The sequence below is a fragment of the Lithobates pipiens genome, unplaced genomic scaffold, assembly GCF_037356315.1.
Source record: "Lithobates pipiens isolate NorthernLeopardFrog02 unplaced genomic scaffold, aLitPip1_a1.2 Scaffold_13, whole genome shotgun sequence".
Lineage (NCBI taxonomy): Eukaryota > Metazoa > Chordata > Amphibia > Anura > Ranidae > Lithobates > Lithobates pipiens.
Window position 1 is genome coordinate 450,205,501 of NW_027507718.1, and position 12,117 is coordinate 450,217,617.

The 12,117-nt window shown below is 41.2% G+C and overlaps 1 protein-coding gene across 2 annotated transcripts in view; it reads right to left on the bottom strand.

Moving 5' to 3' along the window:
* CC2D2A (coiled-coil and C2 domain containing 2A) overlaps positions 1 to 12,117 on the bottom strand; it is a 160,993-nt gene that overhangs the window by 109,476 nt on the left and 39,400 nt on the right. For both annotated transcript variants that reach the window (XM_077477759.1, XM_077477758.1), the window contains exons 11-12: positions 11,854 to 12,063; positions 7,061 to 7,164 (exon numbers count right to left, since the gene is read on the bottom strand). In XM_077477759.1, the coding sequence (XP_077333885.1) occupies positions 7,061 to 7,164; positions 11,854 to 12,063 (314 nt within the window). The remainder of the gene's footprint in view (positions 1 to 7,060; positions 7,165 to 11,853; positions 12,064 to 12,117) is intronic.

A 12,117-nucleotide genomic window follows, 5' to 3' on the forward strand; every position in this document is an offset into this window, starting at 1 on the left:
ATAGGGGTGGTAACAATGGCTGATACTGGGCTGGTACAGCATAATACTGTTCATAACAATGTTAGCAATATAATATTTGTCTGAAGAATAAAAAAAAAAATCATTTAACAATGGATATAAAATAGGAATGCAGTTTTGTATGACGAGCTCTGTTTTGGGCCCAATAGTATGATTTCAATTATAGCCATCTCCCCAGCACATTGATTTCCTAGCAGTGATTTAAAACCACACACAATTGAAACCATTTATTTTCAATATGCCACATTTTCAGCCTATTTCAAAAACACTTTCTTCTATGAGGTCATCCCAATGAATAGAGGCTCTGCAGGGACAGAGGGATTCTCCTGGCTCTTATAAGAGGGCTGCATGGAACAATTTCTGTAGAGACTGCTGCATGTAAAACATATGCTGGCCCCACAAATACACTGGAAAATAAAAACGCTTTAATAGACCCTTTAAACAGGCACTACAAAGTTAACACCATGAAAAAACTCTTTACAGGCCAATTTAACAAAGCATTACCATTGCCAATATGGGTATATTGCAGCATTTACAAAACCCATCTTGTTCTAGTTAATCAAATTCCCATCAGATGCTTTGGGTTAATGTACTATGAAATGAACGAACCTGACTGTGTTTTAGTAAACCAAAATATTTATAGTATTAATAGCCTAAAAAAGTGTAGGTTTAGATAAAAGTTGTTTAGTTTTGAGTAGAGTAGCATAAGACTTAGAAGCTCTATGTTTTTAATGCATTCTAATACAATAGGTCAGCTGGTAGGACTGCCCCATCCACACTGAATCTGTGGATGGGGCAATCTGTGCATTTTTTTTCCCATTCAACCTACTGGTTGAACAAAAAAAAAAAAAAAAAAAATGAATCATGTATGGCCTGCCCTAGGCTTTACCCTCACCTCCTGTTCCTTTGATGATTGTTAAACTTTGCATTTCTCATGAGTGCGTCTTTTATATTCAAAAGTGCAAAAAATAAAAAGATATGCACTTTAATCCAAAAATTGCTTACCTAAAGTAAGGTATATTTATGCTATATAAATTCAATGCGCTGCCCACTGAGGCATTACAAAAAACACGCAATGGTCCTTATTTATCAAATTTTTATTAAGAATGTTTTTTGTGTTGCTCAACTGCATTGGAAATAAAAAGATGAATAACAAAAATTTTATTGTAATTGGATAGTTAGCAGTAGTTAATCACATTAAAGTGGTAGTGAAGTCTTACCCTAACGTGTACCTACAGGAAGGCTTATGAAAAGGCTTACCAGTAGGTACAGTGAATATTTACTAAACTTGCGCCATTTAGAAGATATTTCCAACAGCTGCAGCCACCGACGTGGTTGGCGCATGCGCTGTAGCTCTGCATTCTGGGCATCAATGCAGAAAGCTCTGTGCAACGAGTGATGTCATCATGTCCCAGCCCTTCAAATGGCCAGATAGAGCAAACCTGGATGGAAGACCAGTGTAGATGAAAGCACCAGCAGGGGTGACAGCACCCACTGGAGAGCCCCATTACTCGGCGAGTAAATTGATACCCAACATGTCACTCTTCAAAATTGTCGTGGAATGGCGACAAACTTTTACCCTTAAAAAACTCCATAGGCGATGTTTAAAAAATTCTACAGGTTGCATGTTTTGAGTTACAGAGGAGGTCTAGGTTCTTTAAAAAAAAAATTTTTTCACTTTTATTCCTATTACAAGGAACTTGTAAACATTCCCTGTAAATAGAAAAAAAAAACATGACAGAACCTCTTAACTGCTTAAGGACCGCCTCCTCCACATATCCGTTGGCAGAATGGCACAAGCACGTACCGGTACATTGCTCTTTAAGTGCCCCAGCTGTGGGCTGGAAGAGTGCCGCCGGCGGCGCGCTCCCGACCCGGTCCTGAGCTCCGTGACTGTGGGACCAGCGGACCCGATCGCCGCTGGTGTCACGCAAATCGGGTCACAGAGCTGAAGAATGAGCTTCCTAGTGTGGCTGTCACCGATCGCCTGTTCCCTATTATAGGGAAAGACAATCAGTGACGTCACATGCGAAGCCACACCCCCTGAAAAAAAAAAAAAAAAACACATAACATCATACATAACCCCTCCTCGCCCCCTAGTGGTTAACTCCTTCACTGCCAGTGTCATTTACACAGGAATCAGTGCATTCAAATAGCACTGATTGCTGTATAAATGACAATGGTCCCAAAAATGTGTAGAAAAATGTCCGATGTGCCCGCCATAATGTCGCAGTCACAATAAAAAAAAAAATAAAAAAAATAAAAAAAAAAAATAAAAAAAAAATAAAATCGCTGATCGCCGCCATTACTAGTAAAAAAAATAAAATAAAATTATAAATATGCTATAAAACTATCCCCTATTTTGTAAACGCTATAACTTTTGCGCAAACCAATCAATAATCGCTGTGTATTTTTTTTACCAAAAATATGTAGAAGAATGCGTATCGGCCTAAACTGAGGGAAAAAAATGTTTTTTTATATATTTTTGGGGGATATTTATTATAGCAAAAAGTAAAAAATATTGAATTTTTTTTCAAAATTGTCGCTCTATTTTTGTTTATAGCGCAAAAAATAACGCAGAGGTGATCAAATACCACCAAAAGAAAGCTATTTGTGGGAAAAAAAAATTGTTTGGGAGCCATGTCGCACGACCACGCAATTGTCAGTGGTTAAATAGCTACGTCATCTACATTATATCAAACTGAAACCACCATCCTTAAACAGGGCTGGGGGATGATGACGCCACCTTTTATCCATATATATTTATATTTATATATTTTAATTTTAAGATCTCTACCCTGGGGATCTGATAATAAAAAGGTGGCCATACAGGGATCAAAACATGTCTGGTTCAGCAGGGACTGGCAGAATTTCAATTCATGTGTGGGCACTGGGCAGGCTGGTTCTACACAAGTCGATCTACCAATCAGGTTTTTCCCAAACGATCAGTGCTGGCGGCTGTGGCCAGCAACAGTGTGGAAAGGCTCCCCGCTGTCAATACACAATAGCTCAGTGGAAGTGACTTCCCCCATCCACATCGAATGTGTGGATGGGGGAGGGGAATCAGATCTTTTTTTTTGAACGAAACAAAAATGAATCATGTTTGACCAGCTTAACATTAAGGATGAGCTCAGGCGTGTTTGCATACTCCACATGCAGAGCCTGCCAGGAAGTCGGCGCTAATCACAGGCAGTGAGACATTGCCCCGATGGACGGCTGCAGAGATCGGGAAACGTCTCACTGCCTGTGATTAGCACTGCGCCGACTTCTTGGCGGGCTCTGCACGTGGAGTATGCGAACACGCCGGAGCTCATCCTTACTTAACATCTTTAGCTACAAAAGTTTAGAAGGTCCCAGATTCCATGGCACCATGATGGCTGAAATCTAAAATTTGAACTGGGTGGCTTCACAAGCCTTCACACCCCTCATGTTCCTGGACAATCAACATCTGCCATGACACATTCCATGGTGGTTAGCTAAAGGTGACTGGGTTACTCATGAGGCTATAAATATTGGGGTATGTTCCTGACATTCAACAGAACTCAAAAAGCGAATTACAGAAAAAGCCCAATGTGATTAATTATAACTAGATATACCATGACCCAGAAAAATTTAGAACGTTCACAGACTTATTGTAATTGGTTGCTGCTGTTATAGGGCAATTATTATGAAATTCACTTTGATAAATGGGGTTGAGTAGTTCAGTGATAGATACAAGACAAACAGACAACAGATTGTTGTCAGACCGGGATGTTGTCTATGCTGACTGGCAGGCAGAAGGCAACTGGCTGAAAGTCTTTGGGGGCAACAATCAATTGGACAAGTTAACTGGAAGTAGAAGGTTTGTTGCCACAAGGACAGCTGGGTCCTGGTTGCATGTCCAACTGCTCTTTATATTCTATATAGGAATAGCTATGGTCGGCACATAGGTTCAATCCTGGGCAGATGACCAGAAATTCCTCAGTAATTATGGGTGGGATAGAACATAAAACACACAGATAGAAAACACCAGACACACTTCGCTGAACAACCAAGTTTACTATCTAAAAAATAAATTAAAAAAATACACTCAGTGTTTAAAACAGACCCAGGATTGTGGAATAATAAGCAATTTATGTAAACCATATTATTTTTTTTATTAAGCAGTTTGTGCTTTACTATCTCTCATTTAGGGATGTAATCTAGAACATATGTTGTGTAATGCTGGCCATACACTATACAAATTTTTTTTTACATTTACTTAGTGCAGACAGTTCGGATAGGAAACACATTAATCTTTCAATTTATCGTTCATTAGAAAATTTCCAAGCTTAGTTTTTCGGCTCAAAAACGTCCCAACGATTATCGATTTTGTGCCCAATAACTGTCCAAAAACCGAAAAGATTTTTCGTATTGTGTATGGCCAGCATGTCTTATAAATAAAAACAGGTTTAATACAGGAGAAATGGAAAAAAAAAAAATCTTAGAATTTCATGGATATGATACTTCTGATGCTTTATAGATGGGAATCATTCTACCCAGAAATTTTTCCCAGTTATATTAATATTTACATACTTTACCATCCAGAATTACACCACAAACAGTTAAAGCGAAACTTCAGTAATTTTTTAATCTTTCCATCTAAACTTCTGCCCTTGTTGTTTGAACTTTGGATAGTAAAACATTTTCTTTCTGCCAGTAAATACTTTCTACAGCCCACTGCCTGTTTGTCTGGTCATTAGCCTAGGCTTATGACATGTACAGCTCTCTCACTTTTGTGAGAATTTGCTGCAAGGTGGGGGGGGGGGGAGAGTCATAAGAGGGCCAATGAGAGCTGCGGAGCTAGGAGGTGTGCCTCTGTGTAAAACCAGGAAGTGAACAGACAGCAGCTTCAGCTGCCCACAGTTAAAATGGATGCAGCCAGACTCAGTAGATGGAAATTTCAGCAGCATATTTGGCATACACAGAATCACAGTATATATAAAATAATATGCAAAGTGGTTGGAGGGAAGCTTCAGAATAGCAAAGACTGCAGTTCCTCTTGCCACCCGGCCACTGCATATGTACAGCCAGGCGGGCGCTCTCTCCTTCTGAGTAGACTTTCAGGAACGTCCCCCAAAAGAAGGGGGATTGCGCTCGCTCCCACGCAGAGGCGTGATCCCGATGCACTCGCGTGACCCGGACACGGCGCATCTCAGATCGGCAGGAGGACTCTGTGATTGGCCCTCCTGATTACATGACGGCCGTGTCCAATCACAGCTGTCATGTGATGTAAACAGAGAGCCGGTTGCTAGGCGATCGGCTCTCCTCTCCTCACATGTAAGTTGTTGGTGAGGAGAGGCGAGCAGATCTCTGCAGCCGGCTGTTGATCAGTGAGTATGAGCTGTTTTTTTTTACAGCTTTTTACTCACTGATCACCAGTATCGGGTCCCCACACATGTAAAACACACGTCCCCATACAATGTCTCCAAAACACGTCCCCCACATATATAACAGTAAAATCGCATTGTCCCAATGATCATTTGCACACATATATCCGTGATCACACAAACCAATTATTATACACTTAGCAGGATTTTTTTTTTTTACCAAAAACATGTAGCAGAGTATATTTTGGCTTAAATTTATGACAAAATTAGATTTTATTGGATTTCTTTTAAAATAGAAAGAAGAAAATATTGTTTTTTCTCCACATTTCCGCTCTTTAATCACTTATAACACAAAAAATAAAAAACGGAGTTGTGAATAAATATCACCAAAAGAAAGCTCTATTTGTGAGAACAAAATGATAAAAATGTAATTTGGGCACAGCGTAGCATGACCGTGCAATTGTCATTGAAAGTGCAAGAGCAATGAAAGCTGAAAATTGCTCTGGGAAGGAAGGGGGCGAAAGTGCCCTGTATTGATGTGGTTAAGTACCTCCACCATCGTGACATGTTTTGGGGACATGTTCCTTCCTCTAAAGAAGGGGTATAGTTATAAAACATGTAAGTAGAGTGGAAGTACTTTACCACTCACAATTTCGGTTCTCCTCCTGTACATGCTTGGGATGTGGTTGAAATTTAATTTTTCTTCCAATGTCTTAGTTTAGTGCTTCCAATGTCAACCAGATGGATTCCCCCATTAACACAGAATGAATCAAATCATCTTGGCTTGTGCGCTTCCCAATTCCCGGCTACCTAGTGAGAGTGTCTCAACTGCTGCTCCTTGTGATGACTTGACCTGGTGATATGTCATGATCAAGTCACCTTTTTGTTTTTTGTATTTTAACCATTTTACATTCATTAAACTGGTCTTATCTGAACTATCCAGTGCGTGTCATTTCAGTTTGTTTTTTTAAGGCATACATATGGCCTTTGGATATACACAAACTTGATTCTTTCCTTTATAAAGCCAGCCATAGACCTGCTGAACGAGCTAAATTTCCATCCAACTATGGGCAGGCTGATTGTACAGAAGTCAATCTCTTGATTGACTTATGTACAACCAGCCTGTTGTCTTTTTTTTTCTATTAATCAGTGCTGTCAGATATAGCCAGCAACACTGATCATTGTATTCTGACAGTGGGAACTCTCAGAATTGAATAGTTCCGTGGGAGGGATTCCCCCATTAACATAGAGTGAATCAAATCATTTTTTTTGTTCAATCTTCCAGTTGAACAAAAAATAAATAAATAAGAAGCACAATCTATGGCCTGCCTAAGCCTACATACAATAGAACATGGGAGACAGGCTGCCCAGCACAAAATCATATGAGAAGAGGCTGTTGACCTACCTAGAAGCAATGTAAAAATATACTTTAAGTGACTATATAAAACCCTTATTAAGTAAACTCAATGACTTTCAGAATTTAGCATAGTTGGAATATTAAATAGATTTTCAATATTAAGTCGTGAGATATATTATATATATATATATATATATATATATATATATATATATATATATATATAGTGAGTCCGTGCTGTGAATTAGAATATTAAATATATAGCATGAGCAGTTCACAGACCAATTTTTCTTGCTGTCTTAAGCTGTTAATTGAAATATTTTTACAAATGGAATACCTGATGTCCAACTTATATTCATGAATACTTTGTTCAGTTTTAGTGCTGGAGCCATGGGTTCCTCCTGCGGAAATGTCCTGTACAGCATTCCTTAGTGCATGCAACTAAAAGACAAGAAATAAGTACGAACAGTAAGGCAGGGTTGTCTGTTTCTCATTACAAATTAGCTGCCAACTATTAAGATTTCATAGTCTGATAATGGAATAATAATGTACAAATCTTTCTCTAATAATCCACGCTGAGAACGGAGAGTCAACTTCAATCAAATTCTTTTGTTATCACACTGGAGCAAAGGCAACAGTCTTTGAAGAATATTGGTCTTTTGTATTTAAAAAGAAAACACATATCATAAAACCTTTGGGGCATCACTGAATACACATTACAATCAAAATAAATATTCCACCTCTAGTACAAACTTTTTTTGTAAAGAGAAGGAAGGGGTTAGAACTTCTGTCAAGTCTTAAATGCTGTCTGGGTTGCCATAGATTTTGATTCACTTTTTGTTTTGTCTCACACTAGTCACCTAGACTGGAGATCCAATAAAACCCAGACGGGGGTTCTAAAGGCTAAGGCTGCCATACATGGCCTAAATTCAGGCAGTTGGTGCCCCTGTCGGCAAAAATTGTCCTGGCAAAAGTCGAGCTGGCTTTTATCATAGGAGCCAGGTGAAAAACTGTCGGCCAAACAGCACCTGAATCCAATCAGATGCTTTCTCCATTTGGGTAATCAGACAGCCACGAGATCCAGCTTTTAAAATACAATACGTGAAAGAGAAGATTGGTCGATCCATGCTGTATAGCGTGGATTGAGGAAATCGCTTGGCCTGGTTGTTTGAAAAAAAAAAAAAAATTATAGAATATAATATAAATTATATATATATATATATATATATATATGCACTTGTCCAGCTTAATCCATCTTCACCCTGCTAAAAAAAAATATTTTGACAGCCGTCAATAGAAAGGAAGGACAAATCCAATAAACTCACAGGAGGTTCAAACTCTTCCCCACACTAGGGAAAGTTTTGGTTGGAGTTTGGCTTAAAATATACAGTGCCTTGAAAAAGTATTCACACCCCTTGAAATTTTCCACATTTTGTCACGTTACAACCAAAAACGTAAAATGTATTTTATTAGTATTTTATGTAATAGACCAACACAAAGTGGCACATAATTGTGAAGTGGAAGGAAAATGATAAATGGTTTTCAAATTGTTTTACAAATAAAGATTTGAAAAGTGTGGTGTGCATTTGTATTCAGCCCCCCTGAGCCAATACTTTGTAGAGCCACATTTTGCTGCAATTAAAGCTGCAAATCTTTTTGGGGATGTCTCTACCAGCTTTGCACATCTAGTGAGTGACATTTAAGCCCATTCTTCTTTGCAAAATAGCTTAAGCTCTGACAGATCGGATAGATAGCATCTGTGAATAGCAATTTTCACGTCTTGCCATAGATTCTCAATTAGATTTAGGTCTGGACTTTGACTGGGCCATTCTTGTGCCCTGTACACACGGTTGGAAATTCAGACAGAAAAGGTCCGATCGGATTATATGGTCGGAAAATCCGATTGTGTGTGGGCTCTATCGAACTTTTTAAGTCAGAAATTCCGACGGAAACAAATTGAGAGCAGGATCTGAAATTTTCCGACAAAAAAAAATGTGATCTGACTTTTTCCGATCATTTGTAGAGAATTCCAACCGACAAAGTGCCACACATGCTCAGATCAAATTACGAGACCAAAGCTATTGGCTACTAGCCTCTACATAGGTAACCCCTAAGAAAAGTGAGGATCACCGAGGGACACCAACCACCAATATATAACCAGTTCAAAAAATTATTTTATACCAAAAAATTAGCTATCTGGCATTGCCAAGTACAAATTTAATAAATATATCACTCAGACACATAAAGCATATTGCGTGAAAGGACAACCTTATAAGATACCTATAAAAAATGTATATCCATGATTGGAAGACTCTCTCCAATCATGGCATGCACTGACCTGGGGGGGGGGGGGGGGCGGACATGTGTACACAAAAACAACTTGTGTTAACAAACAACATATAACATATAGACAACGTCCGGACGCCAGTAGGATCCGACTATGGCACGCGTCCGGACGTTGTCTATATGTTATATGTTGTTTGTTAACACGTGCTGTAAAGCACGTGTGTTTTTTTAACTATGTTTTTTTACAGCATCGGTATTAGGGTTGCCACCTGTCAGGTTTTGACCCGGACAGTACGGGTTTAGGAGGCTGTGCCCGGGTTTCCCTCTGCCTCACACCCGGACACCATTTCCAGCTGACAGGGGTACCATGGGGCCTCCTTTTACGAGCCCCAGCACACAGGGGGAGCTGGACAGCAGGGGCATCGGAGCGGCAGGCGGGGGGAGCAATTGCAGAGCAATCAAAACATATGAGAGAGAGAGGCGACAGACAGCTGCTGGTGCGGAAGGTTTTAATAAAATAAATGCTTAAAAGCAATCCACTCACTCTCCATGTCAGAGCTGTATATGTCAGTCTGTGAAGTTGGCTGTCACATTCTCCCCTCCGATCCACGCTGCTCTTATCACTGAATCGCTGGAGGAAGCCAAGGATACAGAGCTGTGGGGAGACTGCAGTGAGCTGTCAGCCTGGGATGCTGCGACCAATCAGAGCATTCCAGAGGCTTAACCACGCCTCCATCATCAGAGGCTGACAGTTCACATGAGTTCACATGAGTTTCCCGATTCAGTGATAAGAGCAGCGTGGATCGGAGGGGAGAATGGGACAGCCAACTTCACAGACTGACATATACAGCTCTGACATGGAGAGTGAGTGGATTGCTTTTAAGCATTTATTTTATTAAAAACTTCTGCACCAGCAGCTGCCTGTCGCCTCTCTCTCCCTTATGTTTTGACCCTTCTGTGTTTGCCACCCCCTCCTGTGTATTTGCACCCCCCTCCTCTGCAATTGCCCCCCCTCTCTGTAATTTCCCTCCCTTCTCTGTAATTGCCACCCTCCTCTGTAATTGCCACCCTCCTCTGTAATTGCCACCCTCCTCTGTAATTGCCACCCTCCTCTGTAATTGCCACCCTCCTCTGTAATTGCCACCCTCCTCTGTATTTTCACCCCTCCTCTGTATTTTCACCCCTCCTCTGTATTTGCACGGGCCCCTCCTGTCACGCCGCACCCCCTCCTGTCATGCCGCACCCCCTCCTGTCATGCCGCACCCCCTCCTGTCATGCCGCACCCCCTCCTGTCATGCCGCACCCCCTCCTGTCACACACTGCACCCCCTCCTGTCACACTCTGCACCCCCTCCTGTCACACTCTGCACCCCCTCCTGTCACACCGCATCCCCTCCTGTCACACCGCATCCCCTCTTGTCAGACTGCACTCCCTCCTGTCACACTCTGCATCCCCCCTCCTGTCACACTCTGCATCCCCCCTCCTGTCACACTCTGCATCCCCCCTCCTGTCACACTCTGCATCCCCCCTCCTGTCACACTCTGCATCCCCCCTCCTGTCACACTCTGCATCCCCCCTCCTGTCACTATATGCCCCCCTGTCACACTCTGCCCCCCTACTTTCACACCGGGGTAATGATGTAAAGAAGACTACTAATGTAAATTGAGATTTGAAAGAGGGTCTCTTGATTTAAGGAGGGCTCCTAATGTAAAGGGGCCCTTGATATGTGGAGTTACTGATATAACGGGCCCCTGCTGTTGTGAGGGAGGACTCTGATGTGAAGGGGGGACTCTGATCTCATAGGAGGACCATTGATGCTCAGTACAGTGCTCCTAATGTAAAGGGAGACTCCTGGTGTAAAGGGGGACTCCAGACTCCCGAAACCTGATGAAGGGGGACTCCTGATCTAAAGGGGACTTTAATGTGAATGGGGGATTCCTGAACTGATGGAAGTCTTTAGGGGGCACTGATATAAAGGGACTCTTATATAATGGGGGTCTTTAATCTAATAGGGCACTGATATAAGGGCACTCTGTTCTAATGGGGGGTCTCTAAGGAGAGGTAAAAAATTTGCTGTGCGCTGTTAAAGTGTTCGGGTTTAGCTTGAAGAAAAGGTGGCAACCCTAATCGGTATGGCCATGCAGCTGCTTTTTAAATAAGCCTGGATGATGGAAAATTAAATAAGGACCCCAACAGTAAAGGCTTGTTTACACTTGCGGTTGAGGGGGGGCCTTGCGGCTAAGCCACCTTTTTACAGCTGCTCAATCGCCCCCACAACAGTGTGCAAAGCATTGGGTTGCTGCCTGGTAGTTGGGCATTTTGGTGGTTAAAACAGAAAAGGAGGAGGTGACATATCACCTTATCATCGTCTGCCAAAAACCTCTGATCCAGGCTTGGATCACATTTCAGAGTGGTGGCAATCCTTGAGCCATGCTAAAACTTTTTGCAGTTAGTGTTCCAAGTGAGAATCAAAGTCAGGACCCCAGTGCTGCAAGGCAAGATTTGCAAATCCTCAATATAACTATATTTGAGAAAAATAAATAAAAATAATGATGTACAATTTGTAAAATGCAACAATCTGTGTATACGGGTGGCTTAAAAAAAAAAAAACACATGGCAAGAGAATTCAAAAGAACAATAAAAATAAACAATTATTATGTCTGCAATTTAACATATCAGTATTGGCTCATGAATTCATCTGGAGAATGTTTGAGGTTAGATTACATATGCTATGTGATACTGGCTATAAATAATAGCCAAGACTGTTACAGTGTACATGACATTTCCTGTGTATGACAGTAAAATACCCCGCACAGCTGATGAGTGTACAGATAAAACACATACCTTGTCTGTCAGGAGCTTGGCCAGGTTCTTCTGCTTCCTCCCCAGATACTGATCATATAGCTGGCTCAGCTTGTTGGCTAGGACATGCTCCCGACTGAAAAGGGGATGATGGGTGAACACAATTCCGGAAATATCTATGTCCAGCTGAAACTCTCCCAGTAGTCCCCCAGTTCCCACCATGTATTGGCTGGATTTCTTAGATGGAATAGCCTGTGAAAAAAGAAACTCAAGTTGGGTTGATCTAAACAAAAACATACATAACCT